General features: G+C 40.0%; 1 protein-coding gene across 1 annotated transcript; it reads left to right on the plus strand.

The window, feature by feature from the left end:
- Positions 1-1,796: 1,796 nt before the first annotated feature.
- LOC121952437 (dapper homolog 3-like) lies at positions 1,797-27,510 on the plus strand. Its single transcript, XM_042499115.1, has 3 exons — positions 1,797-2,311; positions 22,624-22,753; positions 24,384-27,510. Exons 1-3 carry the CDS (start codon positions 2,021-2,023, stop codon positions 26,048-26,050), a joined length of 2,088 nt encoding a protein of 695 aa, XP_042355049.1. The 5' UTR covers positions 1,797-2,020; the 3' UTR covers positions 26,051-27,510.

Genomic DNA, 27,510 nt, shown 5'->3' on the forward strand with positions numbered 1-27,510 from the left:
CACAGTGAAGATATACTCTGTTGCAAGTAAAAGTCCTGCATTCAGAGTTTTAGTTACGTGAAAGTACAGAAGTATTAGCATCAAAATGTAATTAAATTACTAAAAGTAAAAGTAACCATTAGGCAGAATGGCCACTTTCAGAATAACATCAGTTAAATATTGGATTATAATTATTGATGCATTAATGTGTTGTAATATCTTCTGCAGCTGGAGCCCGTCTGCTTCGACAGGTTGTGCGTTCAGAGATGCTCCTTTGCAGACCTCGGCTGAAATGAGTAATTATTTCAGTTGCTGTTGACTTTCTGTCAGCTCGAGTCAGTCTGGCTTTTCTCCTCTGACCTCTGGCATCAGTGAGGCATTTTTGCTCACTGGATATTTTCTCTTTTTTGGATCATTCTCTGTAAAATCCTAGAGATGGTCGTGAGTGAATATCCGAGTAGATCAGCAGTTGCTGAAATTGTCAGACCAGCCTGACTGGCACCAACAACCATGCCACGTTTAATCTTAAAAGTAACTTAAATTATTTAATTACTGTAGTGAAGTAAAGAAGTACAACATTTATCTCTCAAATGTAGCAGAGTTGAAGTGTGAAGTTGCATAAAATGTAAATATTCAAGTAAGATACCTCCATTTTTTATTTAAGCACACTTGAGTAAATTACTCTGCCATGGAAGCATCCATACTGTAGAAAAACTATAGGCTGTAGTTACAAATTATAGCTAAAAGCAAAATAAGATAAGATAAAAGATAGAGCTGAGTTTGCATATACACTGTAAAATAATAATGCCTGTTAATGTACTTTATTTTCAACAAGAATGTATTTGTAATTGAACCATTTTTACTGGTTATTTCATTTAACAGTAAGTCCAGTGAAAAAGCATCTTTGAGCTGTTCACACTCATAACCAATGGGTGGCATGCTTAGCTTTAAATACGCAGTCTGCTGTAGATTCCTGGACACTGAACACACAGCATGAGGGGACAATCTGCTGCAGGTAAGTGGACCATTTATGTATTTTATGTATTATGTACTGCGTAGGTGTAGAATATCTACAAAAGGCATATGTTCTGTATGTATATTCCATATACTTGTGCTTTTCATGTTGCCATGTGAGTCTGTGGAGACAGTAGCCAAAATTGAAAATTGTAGCTTTATTTTTGATACTTAACCCTTTGAAACCTGGATCGACATCAAGTGTTTTGACCCTTTGAAGCCTAAGCAGATTGGTTTGAATTATTTTGAAAATATGGGGGGAAAAAGAAAGGAAAACCAACTTGGCAAGAGATGTCCCCAAAAGTGAAAAAAAAATAGTAATGGGTGACCAAAAAAATACCCCAAAAATATTTTTTAAAAAGAGGGGAGGATTATAGAAAAGTATCTAAGTACTTATTTCATCATTTATTTCTTTATTTTCATGTAGTTGTACCTTTTTTTTTTTTTTTTTTACTATTTTTTGCCAATTTTTGGCCCATGTCTTGTTAAGTTGATGTTGCCATCTCCCCGTGTTTTTGAAAAATTTTTTAAAAACCTCCGGTTTCAAAGGGTTTAATACTTGTGATGAATCACAGTGAAGAATGTCAGTCATTATCACCGTAAACACACTACTGTGTATGTTTTCTTTTACATGTCAATGTATAGCTCTTTTAAGACGTAATAGGGCGATAGGCTAGATACATTTTATTTTTGATAATTACTTAATTAACCTGAGAATCTATTTGAATGGTAGAATGAGTCTATTGATGGAGTCTGGCCTCAGTGAGTTGTGGGTGTCTGACAACAAAAGGCTGCGTGTCTTCATAGGCTCCACCAGCAGCTGTCTGTGAGACGACGCAGCGGAGCTCGCAGAGGAGGGGAATGGGTCCGAGTCCGACAGCGGTGAGTTCAGCAGCTGAAACCTCCAGCCGCTGCCGCTCCTCTGCGCGGATCCACAGAAGAAGAAGAAGAAGAGTGACTCCAGGCTTGAGCGGATTTATTTAACCTCCATTTGTTGGGAAGAGGAGGTAAAAAACTGGAGGCGAGGATGTCTTTGCAAAAGCTACCGGGTTCTTTTGGAGTCATGTTCCCAGCGTTCTCCCTGCCCATGAAAGCGGAGCGCAGTCGGAATAAGGAGCGGCTGGAGGCCAGCCTGGCCGGCTTGTGTGAGCTGGAGTTGCTCAAACAGAGGCAGGAATGCCGGGTGTTGAGCGCTCTTTGCCTCGGGGACTCTCCGGCTCCGGGGCGTCCGCCTTGGGGAGCTCTGCGGTCTGCACGCTGCGCCCTGGACGCACCAAACGGCGACGCGTCGGAGGACTACAGCTTCGGGCTCCAAACTGTAAGTTCTGCTTTTCTTATGATGATTGTTTTGGTATAATCGACGATCTGCGAGGCTGTTGATGTAAATGAGAGTTTGTATAGCAGCATTTGAAATGTAACGGTAACTTAAGCGCAGTATGATGAGCGCCAAGGAGTGTGTTTAGAAAATTTTGCATATAAAGGCCCCCCCAAAGGGCACAACTTGATAAGGTCTTATCAGAAGCTTTTTTGGTGTCTGATGGGATCTGGCCCATGAGTCTGCTGTAGCTAGAGAGGTGTGCACAGTGGGGGAAGTGTTTGGATCATATACATTTACTTTATAGGCTGATTTTTTTAGGATTAAATGTGCCTTTTTTGGAACATTTTCCTGCTCCTAGTCTCCTATTTGAACCCTGGAGGTCCCTGAACCCCTCTGTGGTAACTACTGGATTAGATTACCGAGCACTGAGTGTATGTGGAAATTAAAAGAAGCCTGTCATTGACCTCAGTGTGCAGATATGAAAACGCAATGTCAGGAGGGCCCCTTAAGTCACACGTTACCATTTAAGGGCAAATTTGGGGGGAGCTTTATTACTTTACTCATTCCATGCTGTAGACAATGGATTATCCAGACATCTTTTTCCCTTGGATAAATTATCACTCTGAATAAAAGCTGAGGTTGTTACTTTTCATGTAGACGCCCTCACTCCTCCAGATTTGGGCTAGATTGCATCGAACCATTTGGGAACTCTTTGATGCAGATTCCAAAATCAACATCAGTGTTTTCAGATGATTTGTTTTTCTGTGCTTTGGTAGGAAGGGGGGAAAAAAACAAAACTATTTCATGGCAGCTACGTTACCTGCATCTGCTTAATGTCCTCAGCAGATGATGCTTCAGAATATAAAACAGGCCTCAGGATGAAAGTTCGCAGGGAAATATGTAACATTTAGTGGCATATCGTTGCCAGAATTACAACATAATATCAGTAAAATTGTAGAAGTTTGAGACATTGAAACAGACATTCAAGTATGAAACTACAAAAATGGAAATGTAACAAATGTGTGCATGTTTTTTAAATTCTGCTGGTACAGAATATACACTATAAATGAAACTATGTTGCAGAGGAAAGACAAGTACATTAGCAGCTTGTGTCAGTGTTTCCATATATTCCACATTTTAAAGAGCCATGACACTTCCGCTCAGGATCTGTCCTTGCAATTTTTCAACCTGTGTGGACTTTCTGAAATTAACAAAGTTGTGTCAAAGGCAAGAAACTGCTATTATCTAAGAAACCTTCCTGCAGAAAATCAGCTTTGTCCAATGAAAAAAATGTGCTCCTGATAAAGGATGTAGTGGATAAGTAGATGAACTGACCCCGTCAAAGTGACTGTGACAGTGAGAAATGTGAGACTGTCCACATGAGACAAGATGGATTTAGTCTTACTCTTGACAAAGTAATCATCAGTGCACCACAATGTTTTAAACTTTGATTTGGATATGACGAGGGCTGCCCCGAATACCAGTTTTTGGGTATTAAAGCTTCAGTAAGAAATATCAGTCCGTTTGTAATCTAAAGTGGTCAAACACCACAGTTTTGTCAATGATTTCAGATGGAACCTGTCACACCCGTATGATACGCCACTGGACAGACCCTGGACTTTCACCTGGGAGCCAGGTGTTTGCTTCCTGTATGAATGTTGAGTCAAACCATGATTTTTCTTTTCTAAATCTAACTACATTATTATTTTGCCTAATCCGAACCATGTGCTTTGATGGACATCCTGGCATTGGTTGCAGCATTACAGATGCATGAAAATACCTAGAGCGTAATATGTAGATGCCAAAGTCCACTGAAGAAGCAATATGTGATGACATGCAACCAGAACATGTTTAAAGTATCTGCGATTAATTGAAGCCTAAAGTTTTGGGGGTAAATGAGAGACAAAGTCACCAAAAATAACAATTAGCCACTTTTTTAGCATGCAGGTCGCACACTGGTGACTGACATCGGATGGAAGAGAGTCTGTCACAAAACTATCATTAATCTTAAATGTCCTCGTCTGAGAGTAACTGAAAATAAATAATGTTGATGCATAATGAATAATGTTGAACCACTATATCTTAATTTAAAGGCTATTTAGGAAAACAAAGCATTCGGACACTGATTTTGACGTCAATTATCATACAGTGATAGAAGCTTTGACGTATTTGGGTGAGCCCGAGACATAAGCCTGCATTCTGGTAGACACCAAGAAGTTCCAAAATATAGAAACTATAGCAGCAATACAGATGCTTGCTGTAGAGAAAAACAATGAGCCGGATCTATTTTAGGACTTTTCATTCGTCTAAAGAAGGAAAAAAAACTCCCAGTTGTAAATTTTATGCCCAGTGGAGTATAACAAAGTATAAAGTACTAAGAAAGAACTGTAAGTAAGTTGTTCAGGGAAACTGGTGCTTGTGAGTAATTCACCCACTCATCTATCTTTCTCCACCCTTTTATATAGACACAGTTTAATTCTTAAACCATGACACAGGATATCTGATTCAGTGACATTAAAAGTGTGTGCATGGCTTCAGGGTAAAATGTTAGGAATTCCCTCCGTGAGGACTCAAGGACACCACCAGTCAATTGCAGCATATTTCACATTCTGAAAAACGACACTCGAATCTTAAAGACATAAGCTTGAGAGTGACCCCTTACTGTTATCACCTGGATATTTATTGAGAGGGAATGATTTGTAACAAAAGAACATAACCCTTTGATAAGATTTGAGTACTTTTAATGTACATTTTTAGCTCCAAGCTTTTTACTTTTCCAGCCATTCATCTCATCCTGTATCATATTTTTGTGTAATCAGGCAGCGTCTCTGAGAATTAAGAAAACCTTCACAGTTAGTAGTCGTGACAGGCAGGCTGATTCTTTTCACAGCATTGGTTGCTGAAACATGTAAATGTATCAAACATTTAGAGTTTTGATACTTTTAGCAAAATATTGCCCCATGTCCATTCAAATTAGTGTGTTTTCATAGTTTTTTTAAACACAGGTAAACCTGCTAAAAATAGGCTATCAAGTTTTTTCCCATTGTCAGTAGACCAGAGCTGTATACGTGGCCTTGCAGCAGATAAGTAAAAATTTGTTTTTTGGGGGGAGGTTTCAGGTTCCAGGCTACAATTAACATTTTCAGATAGTGAACAGTTTTTGTGAAGTTTCTTTATATACAGAACTGTCAATTTTCACCTACAACATTTTTTTTAGTACATCTACTGCAAATAGTATGTTTGTAAAACTATGAAAATATTGATTCAAAGGAATAGTTTAACTTGTATGGACTAGTTCCAAGAGGCATCTAGTTTAGCCGAAAGACTAGAAGCAGGGGGAAACAGCTTGGACTTTGTCTAGAGAGAAAAAATGCAGATACCATCACCTCTAAATCCCACTGATAAGCATGTTGCATCTTGTTTGTGCAGTCTGTAAGCAAACTGAAATGAAAAAATCCAGTTATGTGCAGTAATTATTTTTTGGTGACCAGCTGCTGGGCACAATGACAAGACTGTAGCCTTGTTGCAACTGTGAGGTTGCCAGGCAACCAGCAGGGAGTCACTGCAGCCTGATAAAATCATTCAGAGTTTTAAAACCTATCTACTTAGTCATAAATGTTATAAGTAGCCACAGTCACACAGTCTGGAACAGGGTCTGGTCATCAGGGTGTTATGCTCCCTCTGAGACCCTCTGTGGTTTCCAAGGCACTCCAACGCCAGCTTCAAATCCTCAGCCATGACTGTGGATCCTTTATCCTTTTATTTCTAAAGCTATTTTCTGCTTTAGATCTGTTGATGGTGATGCTTTGTATTTCACAGGTCCTGCTGTGCCTCCTCAGCGTATTCTCCCTGTGATTGTTGCAAGTCATCAGTGAATTTCATCAACTGTTGTGTTTCCATTGGTGAATTTCAAAGCCTTTTTTTCCACTGGCTGCTAACATCTGGCTTTTGTATGTAATGGAAAAGGTTACAATTGGCATTCACACGTCAGTTATCACAGGTATTTATTGGTTCTGACTCTAATTGGCAGTTATGGAATTACAACACACGGGTAAATTAAGTAATTTTATGCCCTTTACCAGATGGATGCCATCACACGCCACCACAAAATACCATCGCTCTCCAACCAACCAGCGCTCAAACATTGTTCCAAATTAGTCAACACGGAGTTTGAAAGAGAGACTAAATATGGCCTCCATGCTGCTTTTTACTGTTTACTAAACTGTTTCCGGCCTGCCTGTAATGTCAAATGTGACACCAGTAAAAAAAAAACAAAAAAAACTGAAAGGTTTGCTTGTCTGCTGCAGAGCAATGTACACAGTGCTAATCTACTGCAATGGGAAAGAAGTCTATGGCTATACTTTTAGCCCCAGCTCCAATCAGCAGTGAAGACAACACCCGGGTGAACACACTAATTTTTAGCCCCTTTACTGGCGAGATGCAATGATGCACCACCACAAAATACGGTCCATCTCCGCCCAAGTAGTGCTCAAACATCGTTCCAAATGAGTCTTCACTAAGCTTGAAAGAAAGACCAAGAGATATAAAAAAAAATGGAAGCCACGTAACATTTTCGCTAGCCTCCATACCGCTTTTAACTGTTTATTAAACATTTTTTTAGTCTGTCCATAACGTCAAACATGACGCACCATTGAAAAACAGAGAAAAGCACACTCATCTGCTGCAGAGACGTGTGCACGGCGCTAGTCTACTGGCAAGGGGAAAGGACTCTAAAGCCTATTTTAAGTTCTTTTTCAGTGTTTAAGAGACTAGTGTACAAGCACTAAGTTTGGTGGAAAGGGGGTATATAGATGTCCTCTTGTCCATCATTTGTTTCTGAATAAGGTAGATAAATTACGAAGAATTCTCAAGCCCTACTTGTATTTCATTCCCAAAAGCAGTGTATTGAATCATCTCTTCTGTCAGAGCTGCTTTCTCGATTCTATCTGCATACTTAATTTCAGTCTGCTCATTTTGGTCCCATCAGTATCTGCTCTGAAATATGCCAGTCAAAGATGTTTCTCTTTCCATAATTTTAATGATCGCAATCAGTATTCATCAGTGTTGTTCTGAGGGCATGTGGCTGCCATCATCATAGGATCATGCTCAAATGTAAATAATCAGATTTTTCTGGAGCACATTTTTGGCACATATGTGGCCACTTTATCTGCAGTATATGAGCTGTACTGATGCATTGCTTTTATCCCCTTGTTGGTGTGATCCAACAGCTTGTCTGAGAGTTTCAAGTGACACATAATTTGGCACCTTTCAAACCAGCTGAAACATGTCGCTTCTATCTAAAGGTTCATATATGCTAACTTTGATATTCTTTATTCACCACCAGCATAACTGGGTATTCATGTGTGTGGATGAGATGGAAAAAGAGGTCAAGGGGCAAAGAGAAAAACCTCCTGTCTGCCTGTGATGCAGGAGAAACAGAGTCATGCAGAGAAAGAATGCATGTTTGTGCGTGTGTGTATGAGAGAGAGTATGTGTATGTTTTCCTCAGCAGGAGCTGCTGACAGCCATGTGACAGCTGACAGCAGCTGGGCAGCCAGCACGACCTTCAGTGTGGACTCCAAACTGTGTGTGTGTGTGTGTGTGTGTGTGTGTGTGTGTGTGTGTGTGTGTGTCTGTGTGTCTGTGTGTCTGTGTGTGTCTGTGTGTGTGCTCTGCATAGTCAAATATCAACAAGGATAATCATATCAGAGCCCTGAGTTATGTTGATCCAGAAGTTTATCATGTCAGCGCAGTAATGTGATCTGAAACCAAAGTCATTAGTGTGACTGGTGACATTTGAAAACTCAACAGCATAGTCTCTTTCCTGAAATAATGACCCGACTACTCACGATAACCCGCAGACCTCGTTGTAAGCAGTTTCATGTAGGAACTATTTTCTTTCCACCAAATTACACTCGACAACTGTATCACTGTGCAGAAGCAAGAGTGCATCAAGTCGTAGACAAGAGGCTCATACTGATGCATAAGGTAAACATTAATGGCTTTCAGTGGTGCTTTTTTGATCTTTTTTTTTTTTACCCACCCCAAAGCTACAAATATTTTTTCTTGATCCTCTCTGAGTGACTTTTGGAAAATGCATGAAGCTTATGTCCCACATGATGTGTACAAGCATCATCAGAAATGTGAAAATCCAACAATAATTTTAATACATGAAAAAAACCCAAAGTTTTTCAGGGTAAATAAGATGCCAGAGTGCATAAAAAAGAAACAAAATAGAGCTTGTTTATCAAAAAAGAGGATCCTCTTTGACCACCCCCTACAAAGGTCCGAGCTAAGCCCCCAATGTCCTCAAATCCTAGAAATGCCCCTGGCTCGAAGCAAGGTCTGTGGATTATCTTGAGTTATCAGGTCATGATTTCTAGCGAGTAACATTGCTGCTGGCACTTTGAACACCACAAGCTGAGTGCCATCTAGTTTAGCTGCTGTCTAATTGCCCATGAGCAAGGCATCAATCCTCCAACTGCCCCAGAGGCCAGCAGTGTAGCACTGTGGTTTTCCTGGGCTGAGTGCATTTGATACGACGGTCTATGTGTTTACAGTGTGTGTGTTTGTGCTGTCCCCCAACATACAGTAAGTCTCCAGTGGAGACCTTTGCAGCTGTGTGTGACCAACTTGTCACCGAAGCCAACACAAACATTCTCAACTGTAATGGATGTGTTTTACTTACGTTTCGCACCTCGCTGTGTTGGGCAAACACAGTAGCTTGTCTGTAGCTGTTTGGGCTCTCAGTGGGGTCGAGAGATGGGGCTGGGGGGTCTTCACTGAGCTCACTTGTGAGGTCTCCAAAACAAAAACTACCACTTGGTTACTTTAAGGCACAGCTGTGCAGCTTCAGGGGTGTCGAGGGAGGAAATGCAAGCCAGGATGCGGTAATCACAGAGCCTACCCTATATCTCATCATCACCACCAAAATGTACCTTTAAGAAAATAAAACTGTTGAAAGCTTTAATGACAAACCATTCTCAAAATGCTGTTAGAAGTTCTAAAAAAGGCTAAAGGTAAAAGATAGAAACAATGCAATCCACTGAGAAATGGCAAATTTACAAGCAAGACAGATAAAACACCCTGGGGGATAAGTTACTCTTGCTATGGTTGGTTTGCGGCGCTAAAGGAAAATAAAGAGAAGTGAGGAAACTTAGCAAAACAGATAAGCCACACTGAAACATGGAGAATAGCAGAGCCCGACTGATATATCGGTCTGCTGATTTTACAAGCTGATCTTGGCCCTCTGCAGAGGTATCAGCGGATATGTTGTCTGATATGCACGATATGAAAAGTTCATTTTTAAAAGAACATAATGCAGAAAAAAATATGCCTAGAGTAACTTCAAGTTATCAAATTCCCAATGAAGTTTACTGTGTCAGTCCACCAATGTCATTTATTTTTTAAAATACATTTTTTTATGTTAAAATGTAATAAAAATATCCTGCCTCCATTACATATCTTTGTCACAAGTATTTGATAACCATATCTAAGGGGTTACTTTTAGCCGCTATGCTCCAAAATGCTGGAAGAGCCTGCCTCTGAGAGGAGCTGGAAGTATTGATACTTCTAAACATATACAAAAAACCTTTTTAGTTTGGCTTTTATGTAGTGTGTTACTATTACAATTTTACGGTTTATACTTATTCTATTTAATAAGATCCATTTTTTAAGATCCATCTTTGCTTATTTCAGTCAAACTGTTGAACAGTTGAATTGCATTTGATTAGTTTAGAGGTGCTATCTAAATACAATTTGACTGATTGATCTGCATTGCATAATTGCACTTAGATTTAATATCGGCTAATATATCAGTTTAGGAAGTTTTTACCTCCCAGTTTCAGTATCAGTATCAGCCCCAAAAATCCAGCATCACTCGGGCTCCAGCATACAAACTGCTTGCAAATGGGTCGGCACACACCATTGCCTGGGTTAAGCAGAACTCTCAGTGTTATTGCTCAGACACATTCCTTATTGAGCACAGTTTACCCAGAGTGTGTTAACTATGTAAACCGACTTCTTCAAGTAAACATGTCGGGTACTAATGTAAACATCCAGTAACAAAGTAGCAAATATAATACAGAATATACAAGATTTGAAAAAGCACATAAATGTCGCAGTGAAATTAAATCCATGCATGTTTTGATGGAAAAGGTCGCAGGATCAATACATCTGACAGTAAGCCCCGGTACGTGTTCGCTGTCTGGCTTTAATCAAGTGAAACCAAACGACCATTATCTCTCCAGCACACTGTAGGAGATTTCCTGTGGTAATCAATATTTTCTTCCAAGAAGGGATCAACTCATTTCAGTGGATAGAGGAAGGAACCATCTCTTAAATAGGTCCATCTGACTGTAATAAACTCACAGCAGTCACTGAATGGCTCCTGGGCAGGATCTGTCCTGAGCTTTGCAGCTGGCAGCAGATGCACGGCCTTCACAGCCAGGGGCGTGTGCAGAGTTTGGAAATACTAAGGTCTAAAAACTGAGCTTTTTTTGGGGAGACTGGGGCATGAAAATGTGAGCTGAGGATTTTGATATGTTAGTTTAGCAGCTCAGTGCCATTGAATAGTATCTTTGCCACACTTAAGTAAAATTATTTTTAAGCTTATATGACATTTTTGGACCTTAGTGGCTTCATTCACAGCTTGGTATCTGCTCACAAAGTTCTCTTTACGTGCTGCAGTAGTTCCAGTTCAGGGGCGTAAATATTGACAGTGCAGGCAACGGGGCCCATGGGATGAAAAGGGTGCCATTTATGTCACCAAAAAGGGCAAAAACCATCTGTGCCATGGTTTTCTTTTTCTTTTTAAAACAGTCTGTAGCAATCGATTACAAAATTGTATGCTAATTTCTACATAAACCATCAAAAAAATAAATAATTTCTTGTTTTTTTGGTATTCTTGTCATATATACACATGCAGTAATAATTGTTGGGTATGATAATATTGTCCAATGTCAAGTCTTTATTTTATCATATGATGATGTGGTAAAGTGTAGCTTGTTTGGGCACAAAATCTGTCAGTAGGGCCCATCATGAGATTGAACATTGGGGCCCGTCCTAACTACGTTATGCCACTGTTCCAGTTTAAATGCATGTGGCTGGTTAGGGCACAACAACAGCTGCTGTCTCTCTCCTTAACCTCGGTGTGAAACCTGAGCTGGACCCATGGATGTTTAATTTCCATGGTTGTTTGCCATCTGATGATATAATACAGGGAACAGAGAACCATATTTGGCCCAGTGTTGGGGTTCCTTCACATCTGGTTTAAACAAAGTCCAGCAGTCCACTGCAAACAATCCAGGCTGACTCTGAACATGAGCTTTCAGCCGGTCCATGTGCACTGATCTGATCAAGAACGATCTGTTAAATGAGTTTGTATGGCATTAATATTTCATTTAATGTCAACAAGTAAAAGAACATTTTGTGGACATAAATTCATATTCCTTCTTTTTGTTTAATTAACAGAAAATTGGATAGGGAGTTGCAATATGTCAGCCAAATAGAGTGCGAAAAATGAGTCCTAAAACCCAGAAATCAGTAAGCATTTCAGCACCTCCGATTCCCTTCTGTCAAAGTCAATGTTTTTTTAAATGATTTTTTTGGTTAGATGCCTGAAATAAGGTCTGTGGTTAACACTGTCTTAGGAGACTTTATTATTTTGCTCTACGACATAAAATATGTCAGTGAATACCTCACTCGCAAACTTTGAAGCTTGAATTGTCTTTAAAGTCCGTGTAAAGTGATAATTAAAATGTGTTCTGAGTTTTTCATATCACAGAAAGATGTGTTGTTAAATACCTGACCAAATTTGAATGACCAAAAGAAAAAGTATGGCCTCAAAATCACGAAAAAAAGCACAGTATTCTCTGATCTGAAACACTGGGGGCATGTCCGCTGGAGGAGCGGAGGCCACGCCCAATCGTGGGACTATGCTAATGATGCTTCTCGTTTTTATACTGCTACATCGTTGGGGGAGTGGTTATGCTTAGTATAGTGCATCAACGAGCTATGGTTTTGGGCCCACCCAAATAATCTTAAAACAGGAAAATGGTGAAAAAGGGCTTTGCAGTCTTATTGTGGTAGTGACGTTAAATAATGCGATCGTAGTGTAGTTCGATTGTAGCCTACCTTTACCTTTACCTCTGTCGATTTATTGACGTGGTCAGTGCAACAGTGCTTTGCTTGCAACATCTTTTTCTCTGCAATCTGCATCCTCCTGCAGTTGTTGTACAACACGGTTTTTACCAGGCCTGCGAACTCTCATGCACTGAGGCTCATGCAATTTCCTCTTTTCATACTGGATATGTAAATGTGCACAACAGCATATGTGGAAATGTTGACACTGAATGGCTTTAGAAAGTGTCAGCACTTTTTCTTCACAGAGTGTTTATTTCTTTACCTCTACAAGTCGATCCCAACTTGTCACATAAAGTTGCTTTCAGCGGACTTTCTTGTTGACATATTACACTCTGTGTATCCTCCTGCATCTGCTGTTGACAATGAAGATGCCACAAACAACACCGGGATGTTAACAAAAGCACATGGTTAGGTTTAGAGAAAAACATCCTGGTTTGGCTCCACATTCATAAGATGTTTGTTGGACCCAACCACCAAACCTCAACCCTTTAGGCACCTTCTAGCTCTCATATAACATTAGCACTGACAGCATTTCAACTTGTCACCGTCCAGTGGCGAATCATACGGCTGCGACAGATTTCCTCCGGTTATCAGAAGATGCAGGCTGTCTGTGCATCATGCTGCTGCTCCTGGTGCTGTCCAGCCCAGCGGAGACATATCATGCGAAAGGTTCAATCTGGCCTCTTCACAAACTGACACCACCTGGTAGTGTATCAATCCGCCGGGAAAGATGGCTTTTGGTGTCTGATGCCAAAATCACTGACAAACTGGCAATATTTGATGACTTCGGAAGGAAAACGGGCTGGAGTTGCCGTACTGTGTGCACAAGAGGACACTTTATTTTCATGAGCCAGGCGGTGCAGTCAGATGCCAGCCAGGTGCGCCCTGCCCAGCGCCTCATGAGCCTGCCAAAAATGTCCCACAAGCCTGACCAACTGATTTTCGGGTGGACAAACTTTGTGGTTTAAGGTTGTCCAGCCTCCTTGTTGGCCCTGCGACACAACCTTGATTTTGTATCGCTTCTCCATCCTTGTCATCTAGCTCTTTTTTCTCTTTCCCGTTGGCTTTGGACCAGAAACAAGGCACTTCTCCTCACCCTCGTCCTGCCAGACAACCATCAAACTGTGGTTCATGTGGTCGTTTTATAAAACCAAACAGACCTAATCACCTTAATCTTGAAATGCACGGTTATTAAATTGTGCGCACACTGTGGGTGTATCTCTTGTTTATGTGCGTGATTAAAAGTCAGACAGATGACGTGAAGATCTTGTGCTTTCATAGTTAAATGGGGTCGAATAGTTTAAAAGAGAGGTAGTCTACATCTTGGGGTCTGGGAGACTGCGAGAGGACTCTTTGTTTTCAGTCAGTCTGTGTTTGTTTTTACTTATTTGAAACATTATCCCATCAATCCATGTTTCCTGTTTCTGTCCACCTCATATGTTTTCTCCTTCTCTTCCTTTCTCTCTCTAATCCCCTTACCGTAGAAGGGAGACTCTTTCTCCTTTTTCATCCCAATCTTTTGCCTCTCCATCCTTTGCCTCTTTGTTGTCATGGTGACAGCAGTTGCTTCCAAACATTTCTTAAATATTTTTAGTTTCGGAGTCTTATATTCAAGGTGCCTGCTTATCAGCACAAACACAAACGCTGCATAACTGCAAGTCCGCCACTGTGAAATGACCTTTCATTGAGACAGCCTTCTCAAAAAGCATTCCTACCCCCACACCCAGCCACCCACCAACACACACACACACTCGCACAGTTTATCTATTCATCTGGGCTCATGTTTCAAACGAACGCATGTCTCGATTTACATTTCAAATTTAATGTCTGGGGAGAGCTCAGTAGAGCACATCTCTGTGCCACGCCCTAATCCTTGTCCATGTAAATGAAAAGTCAGGTTTCTTGCAAAATATTAAAGCAACTTTTGCAAAATCATCTCACCCTTACATTCCTAATTAATAGTAGCCTGCTCCAAATCAAAATGTCATGGTTGATCTCGCTCTCAAAATGCATCTATCTTTGCCAGGCACTGTGTAATCACATTTTACTGTGCAGAGAAAATCAAATTTGTTGCCAGTATAAGCACACTGTTGACAAATGCATTCCTGTGAAAAGAGAGAGCTGCAGTTTGTGGAATGCACATTATATTCGGTCTGTGTGTAAAGCTGACGGACGTAGTTTCAGGTGTTATATGTCAGCAGTGTCAGTGTAATGAATGCATTAAGTGTTGTTCATGTCAAGCCGTGGTTGCATATTATTGCAGGAGCATCAAGCCAGAGTAAATATTAATCTTGTCAAGTTATCAGACCAACTCTGAAGAAAGTGTTTTGGGAAAAAACACACTTTTTGAAGGGATGACAGAAAAAATTGCAAACTCTGCACACAAATTTGCATCCTTGCAAAGCTTTACTTTCTTGAAGTCATGTAGCCTATTAGCTCAAGTCAACTAGACTGTAGTTTTAGTTATCTGGGACGCAATACTCTAGAGTTTGACCTCTGTGGAGCCACTTAACTGTCAACTTTACAGCCCGAGGCGTCAATAGCACTGAAGGTGTGTATGTGTGTGCGTGCATGAGTGTGTGCGTTCATGCATGACTGTGTGTCTGTCAATGCAAAGTGTGTGTAAGCGTGCACTCACATGAGGGAAACAAGCAGCCATTGAGCCAGAGTGGTCTCACATAAGTAGCTGCTTAAACCCACACACAACCCCTTTTTATAAAGTGCATGCCTGACATAAGCCCAGCTTAATTTTGCATGCACAGGCATGTACACACACACACACGCAGAATGCTAAGAGTGCATGTGTTGAGGAGTCTTGTGACACACAGACTAAGTCAGTTAACGGTTTGAATCTTCAAGGAGAGGGCGGCATAGTGTGGAAATTCTTCTATGTGCAGTTACGATTCTTTATGTGAAATCTGAAAAAAAGACATTTATTAGATTGCTACAACTTAAAGATGCTTATGATGAGAAGCAGGCAAAATTATTCTGAGATAAGATTTTGAAGAGGAAAAACACCTGTAGAAAGGGTTGCTTTGTTTAGTTTATGCTGTAATATCTACTTGAATCACCATTTTTCTGAAGTTGATGATGTAATTGTTAGAAAAAACAAAGATGTAATCTCTCCAGTTCAATTCACTGTGTGTTCTGAATGCCTCAATTTAATTAAGCAGGTGTTTGGAGACTGGCCCATTGATGAACTCAGCCATAAAAATGACAGAACATAAACACCAAAATGTCCCATGTGTCCCTATAATAGACCACTGGCTTTATAGTAGACCATCAGCTAGCAAGGAAACATACAATAAAAACATCTTCACAAAGAAGTCGATGCTATGTATGTCTAAACAATTTAAAACAAATAAGAGACAGCGCTATTTTTTATAACTGGCGTTATATGGAGACAGTGTTATAGTTAAGACCACCAAGACTGAGACACGACCGAAACAAAGAGTGTATTGAGACAGAGACAACAAGTCTTTAAGGGTTGTGACCAAGTCAAGACCAAGACCGGATCAGTGAGTCCCACGCTACATGACACACTTCCAATAAAATGTGGAACATGCGAACCAGAGGCACTCCTTAAATTGTTCTGAAATATCCAAATTCCCCAAAACACACACAGAAAAGTGAAAAAGATTCCTCTTCATTCGCCTTTGCCATACACTGTGTACGTGTATGTGTGTGTTTGTGTTTAATTGTACCATGAATGCCATGCATGAAATCAACTTAACCTTTTATATTGAACTCTTTAGTCTTACTGACATCCCAGCTAGCAGGGAACATTCTCACAACACTGACTAACGTTACCTACGATTTGTAATAAAGTTTTAAAGAAAACATTTTAATCTAATTTTCAAAGAACATTTTAAGGATGTTTATCATTTCAAATAATGTCTCTATAAGCTTTAATGCTGACTACAGCATAAAGATATAACAGCAACATTTTGAGGATGTTTTGGTGATGTTAAGAGGTGACAGATTTTTTATAAAACGTTCCCACAATGTTACATAAGAACAGAGGAAGACCGTTTTCAAAGCAACATGTTATTTAGACCTGAGATTAGAGACCATTTTAAATGAAAATTTAATGTAAAAAATTGTTTGTAGAGAATGTTACCCTAAATTTAAGAGGAACATTCTGGAAACTAAAAGAAAACTTGCCATTAAAAACATCACTGAAACATTTCATTGGTTGCATTGTACCATTCTCAAAAACATTTTTAGAACCCAAAATCCACAGTTTTGGTCTTGAAAAACCCTAAAGTCATTGTCTGAGTCCAAAAAACGAATGAAAATGCGGCCAATTACGAGACGAGACTGACGCCTTCAAAAAGTGGTCTTAAGACTGATCTCGAGTACTACAACACTGTCTGCAGCGGGACATTAAACTTAAGGTACAGACTCAAGTCCGAATTTTTTCTTGCAGAAATCATGAACTGAGCCTTGATTTGGACTTGACTGCTGTGAGACATGACTTACTTAAGCCTTAAAATCCTAAAGACACGACGACATGGGAAGCAAATATATTCAAGGCTCAAGTTCTAACCGCGTTAAATCCTGAAAATAGCTTGTTTTTCGTAAGATGCCTTTCAATCAAACATTTTGACGCCCGTTGATAAGATTTTTTTTCTTTTTGGGAAAGTGTTTGTTTGCTGTCCGACACATGCAGAGATGTGTTTTAAATGTGACAAATTGAAAATAGTTTAAACAAGCTGTCAGTGGACAAAATGTTACCTCAGTCCGTAACAAGAGGATTTTGTTCGTTTTTGACGCTTGAACCACTGCCTGTTCAAAATTTTAAAAAAAGAAATGTGTCCTTTCACGTTTTTCTTTCCACTGTACCGAAGTCGCAATAAACTGAGTCCCTAACCAGGTAATGAAACGAACTGTGACTTTTCTGGACCGTTACACCCTTTACAGCCCTAGTTTTAGGAAAATTCAGAATCCCTTATCATTGCTATGCTGATGACACACAGGTCTACATCTTAAAAAAGGAAAGCTCATAATCTTTAGTTTCTTTTCAGTTGCCAAATGCTGAGTGACCCAACATTTCCTCCAGATTAATGAGAGAAAGACAGAGGTCCTCATCATTGTTCTCACAGACTCCACCAGTGTTGAGCCAGTTTTGTTGGGCCTTTGACATCTCTGTACAATAATCTGGGTGTCAGTTCTGATTCTGCATTAAATTTCCCTAAAGTCCTCTGACCAGTGAGTACAGTCAAAGTCCAGATGGTGACAGAGTGTTTTCCATTGCTGTTTCCAGGCTGGGAACAGTTTACCCTGACTGTCAGCTCTGCCCTCCTTCCCCACTTTAAATTCGGTCCTAAGACCCACTTTCTTCTAACAACATTTGAGTTCCCGTTATTAATAATATGACTTCATGATTGATTTAAGTACATCTGTTATAGTTATTTACCTATATATTATTATTAAACCCTTTGAAACCAGGAGTGACGTCACTTTCCTTTTGTTGCTTTCAGGCAACTTTAACAAGTTTTGAAACCTTTGAACTCTGAGCAAATTTGTGCAATTTCTTTCAAAAGCATGGGGAAGAAAGGCAATGAGCAATTTGGAAAGAAATGTTCCACAAAATGCAAGAAATTAGTAGAGTTAGAAAATTATTTCTAAAAAGTTAGAGGGAAATGTCAAGAGAAAAAGAAAAAAAGCTAAGGAGACAGCTATATTTATTGCTTATTGTCATAAATATACACTGGAAACGTGTTACAGAATTATTATATTTTTAAGTCCCCATTCCAGGCTATTTAGACTTGAGATTTAAGGTCTTTGAGACACCTCTGCCGTGCAGTGATTTCCTCTCATTATACACCTCCGTCATGTCCACTAAAACAGGAAAAGCTGTCCTTGCTAGCGTATGTCAAAACATTATTTCATGGACTTTTTTGAACGTCCCATCACGCCTAGTTCAGTATTAGTAAAAAGATCTTACCACTTAGCCAGCTTTTTTTTTTCTCACTCTCAAGATAATGCTGATGGCTAATCACAAGTCAACATTGTAAGCTTATTTACAAAAGCATCAGGAAACCAAAGCAACATGAGACTGACTCTCAGTATGTATGTTCTCATTATGCAGTCTTATAATTTGCTTGTGCAAAATAATTTCTTTTCTGGTCTCAAAGGTGTTTGGAAAATTGGATTAGATCTAAAATTTGGCTTGGCGTCTTAAGCCTCCACTATTTAGTGGAACTTTCCCACAGACACAGTTATTCAGTTTTGAAGTGAACAGCCAGATGTGATTACAGAATACAGGAAAAAAAGAAGGAATGCCAAGACTTTTTAACATATTAGTAGATATGATCTATTTATTTATAACCGTGCAGGCTGTTATTTTGTGATACCTGTCTGCTCAGTTTGCTCTATGTGAAACAAAGCAGACGGTCTGTGCAGGCACAGTCTGAACTGTGTTTGTGTAAGGCTCCTAATGTGTGGCATTTGGTTCTTTTGGTTCAGCTGGTACATTTTCCTCCCAGAGGATATTATTATGTCTCACATTACATTATACCACAAAAACTAGTCTTACAAAAACAAAATTGAAGCTCCCACTTCTTGTCTCAACAGTGGTGCAAAACTTTCCAAAAACTTCACAGTGAGTAAGCGCTAGTCATCTCTCTCTCTGCCCTTTTCTCACACTCTGATGATGATGATGGGACAGGTTGGTTTAAGCAGAGCAACACAATCACCAGAATAAATGTTGGCATCGGACATTTCTGCAAACCACCTTAAATTTGTATGTTTCACATGTGGCTTTCCCTTTTTTTTAATGTTTCAATTTAAAAATTTATGCTTTGACAACACTGTTGTAGTTAGGTTTAGACACAAAAAAAACCTAAATGGCTTAAAATACCTGGTTTGGTTGCCATAAACACAACTGAAAATGTCCCGTCTCATTAGAAATATTTTTGTTTTTTTGTTTTGTTTTTATTTATTTGTTTGTTTTCTTGCCAATAACATTTGTGGAAATGCCACAACTTCTCATTAAAAATACTTGGGAGAAAAAAAAAACAACTGGAAATGTGGCGACATCATTTTTAAAGTAACCGTTTGAAGTTTGTTTGTATGTTTTTTGCTAAAAACAAAGCTAAAAATGTCAGAACATCCCATTAAAAATACCTGGTTTTGTTGCCCCCTCAAAATGTTGCTAATTATACCCCTATTTTTGCCAAAAAACACAGCTGGAAATGTTCCGATGTTTTGTTAAAAATACCTGGTTGTATTGGCATGTTGCAACATATTTTTGGCCAGAAGCAGGGCTAGAAATGTTCCAACATCTTGTTAAAAGTGACAGTTTTTTTTGTTTGGTTAGTCAGTTGGAATGTATTATTTCTACTAAAACCACTACTGTCAAAAATGTCAATTTTTTGTTGCAAAAAACACGACTGGATTGGTTGCAATATCTCTTTTTTCCAAAATCAAGGCGGGAAATGTCCCAACGTCTCGCTAAATCAACATTTCTTTTTGTTAGCTGTTTTGTTGGGGTTTCTTTTTTTCTGTTAGTTTGCTTTTTTTTCGCTAAAAACACAGCTGAAAATTCCCGAATATCCTGTTAAAAATACTTGCTTTTGTTGCTACAACCACGGCTGAAATAGATGCGTCATCTTGTTAAATATGCCCTTATATTTGCCAAAAAAAAAGACAGCTGGAAATGTTATGACGTTTTGTTAAAAATACCTGCTTTTTTGCCAAAAAGATGAATGAAAGTGATGCAGCAACGTGTTAAATATAGGAATATTTTTATGAAAGTGTAGCACCTGTCACTTGTTTTGAATAAGGTGAGTTAAACTAAACTGCACCAGCTGATATTTTGTGTTTTGACTAAAATTGTGGTGAATAGATGATGGAAAGATCCTAACTAACTGCAGCTGGCTATCCTCTCATGTCTTGACATACAGCTGTTGCTGTCTTAGTGTGTGTCTGTGAGGGAAAACGAGAAGAGGAAAGAATACTTCTTCTCATTGTCTCTGTGTTTTGGCATCTTCGTAGCTCTGGTTTGCATGACAGAGTTTAATAGATGACCCCTCTATGGAAAACAGAAGCACAGCAGACGTTTCCCCCACTGAGTATGTAACCTTTAGTTTCGGATCTTTTTATCTCCTGCAGTAACACGACAGGGATTCCTGAGGTCTGTCATTTTTGACAAATAGTATCTGCACTATAAAACAAAGTTTTACACTTTTATTCCATTGATCATCATTGTTTTACAACAGATCTTTTGGTGCTATGGAATAGATTATATTAGTTATTCAGAGGCTTACATTTGATTGATTTTCTGCAGGTTCGTGAATTTATAGAGGCATCTCAACTGTGAAACGTGGATTTGGTTAAACACGTGAATCAGCTGTCTCAGGAGTAATCTGATGTCTTTTTCTCCCTAACTGTTGACAAAAGTTGTTTTTATTTAATGGGTGGTAAGGATTTTTTTAGTTAAGTCACTGAAAAGTATTATTATAGTGTGTCTATTTCTCTTTAGTGATGTTAATTTCTCCTCTATGTCTTCCTGCACTGTTTAGACAGCTTCAACTCCTACGTAACAGATTTTGTTCCCATCCTTTTAGCTTATATCTGGGTGGTTTAGACTCAGTGTGTGTGCGTGTGTGTGTCTGGGGAGGGGTGGACGGCGTGTTATTGTTCCAGTGTTTTGATAATAAGTGCTTGTGGCCATAGCTGTCTGTGAATGTGAAGGCTGTTGCTCTTTGAGTCTCTAACTCATCCTGGGAGAGGAACGGGGAGTCGACGTTAACGCTGCAAACGAATGAGTGTGTTAAGTGTATTCACATATTTGTCATGTTGCAGTTATGTGTGTGGGTGTAACTTTGTCCAAATGAAGAGACTAGGACCAAAATTGAAAGAAACCCACATTACCTGCCCAGACACACCAAAAAGACATCGAAGAACCATAGGCAACGAAGGCTGACTGTTGAGTTGCCTCACGATGCCTGTGCCTGCAACACAAAAAACAATGGCCAACTCTTTTTGTATGTTTGTTTTTTGCCACAAAGATTGATGAAAATGTCTTGACATTTCATCACAAATATCTGTTTCTGTTGCCTCAAATTTGGCTGGAAATTTTGCAACATCTTTTTTTGCCAAAATCAAGGCTGAAAATGTCCAAACATGTCTAGTTTGTTTAGTTGTTTGTTTTGTGGTTAAAATCACAGCTGGAAATATCCCAATGTTCCGTTAAAAATACCTGCTTTTGTTGCCACAACTGAAAATGATGCATCATCTCGGTAAATATACCTTACGTTTTGTCAAAATCAAAGCTAGAAGTGTCCTGTTACTAGTTTTTTGATGTCTGTTTGGTGTCTGGGTAAGCAACAGCCATGAGCTGTGTCCTTAATAAAGTCTTTAATTGAACTGAAATTGAAATAGCTTATGCTCCCTTAAATGTTTAATTAAATTACCACCAAAGTGACGTTTCAAGCTTCAAATGCTTCATCAGACAAAATAAAATGCCGAGACAGACCTTCAAATATATATAAAACAACTTAACGCATTTTTTTTTTTTTTTAAGTGATAGAATTATGATAAAGTACTCGGCAATATACACACACAAAGCTCCATGGCACACTTCAAAAAGGCAGTTAGTGCACACAACATGCATAGTAACACCAAAAATATCTGTAGAGAGGACACTATTACAACACACATTATATATATATATATATATATATATATATACACCTCCAAAGTGCACTTCACAAAATAATACACTCATTAGACTGCATGCCAACACATTAGTGTAATGTACTTTAAAGGCAAAGCATCCATCCCCTTATGTATAGGAAGCAACATTTGCATATAATGTTAAACAAAATTGAAATTGTGAGCAGCTTTCATGGAAGTAAAGATGGTAGATAAAAGTGGACTTTGTGCAGCCAAAACTACACAGCAGATGAGCAAATGACTATTCCCCCTGGAAGTTGAAATGTTGTTCTTCACACTTTGGAAAACAGTAATGGTGTGATACCACAGAACAGAGTGTGTGGTGAAGTGTTGAAGCACGGAGCAATGGACTGAATGCAGAAAATTAGAGGTCATGTGTTTCTCTTCGCTGTGCACACTCAGCAGGGTGCCGTGATCGTGCTTTTGAGAGTTTTTCTCATCTAAGTACAATCTCTTGACTCTGGCTCTGTCTCTCTCTCTTGCAGAGCAGTCTCCAGTGTACGCCCTGGGGTATAAAGGCGTCTTTAGAACAGCAGGTGGCAGAGCTGAAGGTGAACACTGAGGTCCAATCAGCAGATTCCCCTGCTGATCTAGAGGACAGCCACCTCACTGCAGGTAAAATAATCAACTCTGCTTCTCCCAAACACATAATCCCACTAAGCGCATCTCCTCCAGTGCCGTGGTGGATTAATCACTCATTACTTTGTTGACTTCATTTAAAAGTCTGGATGAGCTCCATACTGCATGAAGGGAGCAATCACTATTGTGCGCTCTAGTTGCACGGTGTGACTCACAGTCATTATCAAGAGCGATGACTCTTTTCTCCCCGCCGTAGACACCAAGGTCATTAAGGATGCAGTTTGGTGTCTGGCAAACAAACATCAAGCAGACGAGTCTATTACAAGTCCTCGGCCGCTTGGCATCCTCCATCACCGAAGTCTCACCACATCTAAGCCCATACTTCATGTTTATAAAGCAGCTGAGACACAAATCGGAGCACGTAGGGATTTAAAATGACAAACAGTGCTGTCTGTTGCACCACAGAGGCAGTAATCTCATGGTGCTGGTTATACATGACCATAATTAAACTACATTTGTGTCTGGTAAGCCCACAAATGGCTAGAAATGTGTGTTTGAGTTTACTGAAAGAAAATGAGTTGCTCCTGTGTAGCAAGTGACTAGTCTGGGGGAAATTTGGTTGGAAAATAACAAAAAAAATATTTATGTAGTGCAGTGTTGCATATTATCATATGTTACTGCATTTATGTCCCTTTGTGATTTTATTTTAAAATAGCAACACAGTGTTATTTAGGTCAATGCATGCAGATAAGCTCATTCTCAACGATGTGTATGATATCTTATGAATTAGGGCCTCATGAATAAGCGCCCCTACCAGTTATGTTAGGTTTATGACAACAATCTTAGTTGGGCATCGTCACATTACATACTTAATGTAAAGTTATGTACTTACAGTTAATTTATGTAGGTTAGGTTTAGGAAAGTAAAGATTTGTTAAGTTTACGAAAAGAAACATTACATACTTAATGTAAAGTTAGGTTCGTAATATAACGCCATACCTTATTACAACTCAAAGTTCACCAGTCTCCTGGGGGAAAGCCCTGAGTTTGTTTGCCCTGTCCACCACCCCAACCAATACCCAGACTTGTGCTCTTTATACTACTTCCCTCTTTACTCCATACTGGTAATTTGATCCAAGCCTGCACGATCACATGGGTTATATACAAAATCTACTTATTACTTTTCAAAGGCATGCGTTGGAACACTGCAGAACAGCCAGTGTAGGTGTGTAAATTGAGAAAACGCAATGCTGACTTTTGGTTTCACACAGGACTCAGCCCCCAGTTCCCTTATTAAAAGTATGTCTTTTGTTTGACCCCTTTTGTTTGGGTATTTAGTAGCAATGACAAAGTGTCTTTTTCAAAGATGTGGTTCTTTTAGCTGTGAAGAGCATATCCTCCTTTCCAAATGCAAATCACTATTTGTCAGCACAAACACCTTTCTCATTAAGCTAAAAACACCTGACTCTCTTGTTAATACACCCACACTGTACTGTATAATATACAAAGTAATGATAAGTGTTACATTAATGCACAGCCTTTGCCCTCAGTTTGGTATGGTGAGGGTTTGTTGGCCCAGAATGGTTTTGTATATCAAGAGTGTGAAAAATGTTGGTTATAGTAAGAATGATTCTGAACACTTTCTTTGTCTTTGCTCTGTTTGTCAGGAGAGGTTCTTGCAGCCAAGAAAAATGGATCTACTGAATCAAATTACCACCCTTTGGTCCCTCGTTCCTTCTCAGCACCTGAAGGGACAGGGGAGACAGAGACAGGAGAAACATGGCTGTCAGACCCAGCGAGATGCACCACGGCTACCGATGCTTTGGGGGAGATGAAAGATGTCGACCCCAGTCAGGAAGATCATAAACAAGCCCAAAAAGTTGAGACCTATATAGTTGGATTGATCCAACGCCGAGCTCTACCCACGCGCCCCTCAAAGCCTCGCACCAGCCTGTCACATGATGCCCGAGCTGTTAGTGTGGTGAGGCAGAGTAGTTTATGCCGCAAGGAAGAGCATCAATTACCAAAACAGGTTTCCATTCAAGAGATCTCTACTCCATCCCAATGTTCGGAGGGAACTGCTCCACAGGCTTGCCATAACCTTGATCAGGAGCCCTACCTTGGCTCAGGGTTTACTGAGGAAATTCCACCCCCATACGTCCACAATCTCCAGCAAAGTATCCAGCATCAACAAGGGCTTTATCACAGGCCCAGGCAAGCTGCCATGATTAACAACTCCCGTTCAACATTGCTGGACTATCCACCTTGCCGAGTTCTGCAAGTTCAACCAGATTCCAGCAATAGCGAGCCTGATTCACCCCAACATTTCCACAACTATCCTTCTCCTCCAGCTTCATCAAAGCCTCACCAACCATTTTCGCCTGATGAGCAGCTGGTAAATGCAGAGTATATTCCAGCTCAGCCTTGCCGAGCCTCCACTAGAGCTTATGCCCATCCGCACTCCAACCCCAACAAGGGTTCTGGAGCACCCAAACCCAACCGAAGCACATATTCTCCAGAAAGAGGCCACCATCATCATCATCATCATCATCATCAAGAGCAGCAGCCCACAGCTTCTCAGATCCAATCCTCCAAATCCAGAGGGGGTCCAAAGAAGTGTCGCTCCAGTGAAGACCGAAATGGTGCCAGCAGGAAGCCAGGGAAGAAGGCATGTAGGTCTCAGTCAGAAAACAGCCTGCAAAGGGCTCCAGAACGCAAGTACAATACAGTAGAGAGGGATGGTGGAGGAAGTGGAAGCGGTGGAAGGGGCAGTCGCAGTAGTCAATCCAAGAGCAAGAAACAGCAGCAAGGAAGTGGTAGCTGCCGGCGCTGGCAGTCCACCCAGGAGCTCAGCCAAGACGAGGCTGACCAGCCACCCATGCAGGCACCAATGCAAGGATCTTCAGCTTCAAACCAAAGGGACCACTGTTCAAGACGCACACGCAAACCTCGCCCTACGCATGTATCATATGCCTACCCACACCATCACCACTCCCACCATCACCAGCACATGGAGTACCAGTTAGAGAGGGACCAAGTGCCACTCTGTCAGCCAGGTGAGGACTACCCTCACCCACGTCAGGGTGAGTCTGAGTCAAGCATGAGTGAGGCTGACTCACCAGATTCCAGCTCTTTGTCCAGTGATTCAGATGAGAGTGGTGGTCTGGTTTGGCCCCAGCAGCTACCCCCTCAACTTGCCCTCCCGTCACCTCCTGCCCCACCTGGGGCACCTCTGCAACCCAAGGCTTTTGTCAAGATTAAGGCCTCGCATGCCCTTAAGAAGAAGATCCTGCGCTTCCGCACTGGTTCACTGAAAGTGATGACGACCGTATAAAGTGGAATACTGGCCCAACGAAAACAACACGAGCTGCAGAGCTTTGGACTTTGTCGAACGATGGACCACAAACAACAGTGGATTTAAAAATCCATTTGTACATAAAAGTTCTATTAATTTGGCTGACTGAATTGATCGTATTGTTTTAGGTCAGCCTTAATGAGCAATGAAGGAAATGGCCATCACCATACAAGCCTTTTTGTTTCAAAAATGAGATGTAAAACTGTACATTAAGTGTTACATTGTACTAAAAGTCCTTATATGGATGACTATTGTTTTGTCAAAGGGTACCATTTTTGGCCACATTGGCCCCTAAATATCCCCAACCGTCAACATGTCCACACCCACTGATAGAGTATATCATAGTCCCTGCTGGCATTGTCTTTTAGGTCACAGTAAACTGTATTTGGTGATTTTAAGTTCTGGCCAGGCACAGATTAATCCCTAATATATTCAATTTTAAGGGACATTGGGCCTCTTGTGAGTTTATTTTTGTATTCTCATCCTAAACTCTCCTTGCTTTTTTTGAGAGGCTTGTTGGCACGAGTGTTCCCAAGTCTTATTCACCAAACTGTCTTAACTATATACATATTTTGCTTCAAACTGAAAAATCCATGACTGGCTGAACATTTGTGAGATTTTATCAATAGTATAACCAACACTTTTCTATGTGCAGATACCTGTCCTTGAAAAAACAAGTGTCCCAAACTGGTTTCTTATGCAAATCCTTCAACAATTACACACAAGCACATTAGAAACTCATTGTTGAAAGCTTACAATGCTATGATAGGCCACAGTTTCCTCATATTGGACTGTAAAAACCTCCTTTGTTGCTGAAATGATGCATATCTTGTTATTGAATTGTTCAGTCATAATGTAATAAAATAGGAGGATAACTCAAGACAACCAAAAGTTAATGCTTCCTGCATGTTTTTCTTCACAAACACAGCTTTTAAATATTGTGGCTGGAAGTAAATTTATATGTCAGACATGGAGAAATGTGACCACAGTACATAAAAGAGTCGTTGTGAAGGAGAGGATTGTTACAGTACAAAGTGCATTTTGTCTGGTATTTGTGGTTGAGATAGTAAATCTCACTGTAGAAAGAACCAACTTTCGGCCGAAAAGAAGACTGTGAATCTTTCACTGTAGCAGCAGTCATAAACCAGCTAGATACCGCAGTAGCAAGATTTAAATTGTCTTTTAAAAGTTTTGAAGAGATCAAATGTCTCACTCGCAGAGTCGAGTATTCTCAAAAGACATGATTTAAAATGTTGAGTAGCAAATTACAGTTTCTACTGTTTTAATGGTAATAGTAGGCTACTTGCAAACTAATAAAATAGTGCCTGCCCAAAGAATGTAATGTTACAATGTCACTTTGAGCATTTGACAGTATTATCATGTAAAGTGCACTAGCCAACTATTAGCTTCTTTTTGTATGAAATGTGTTTGACAAAATG

The sequence above is a fragment of the Plectropomus leopardus genome, chromosome 13 (genome assembly GCF_008729295.1).
Source record: "Plectropomus leopardus isolate mb chromosome 13, YSFRI_Pleo_2.0, whole genome shotgun sequence".
Taxonomy (NCBI): domain Eukaryota; kingdom Metazoa; phylum Chordata; class Actinopteri; order Perciformes; family Serranidae; genus Plectropomus; species Plectropomus leopardus.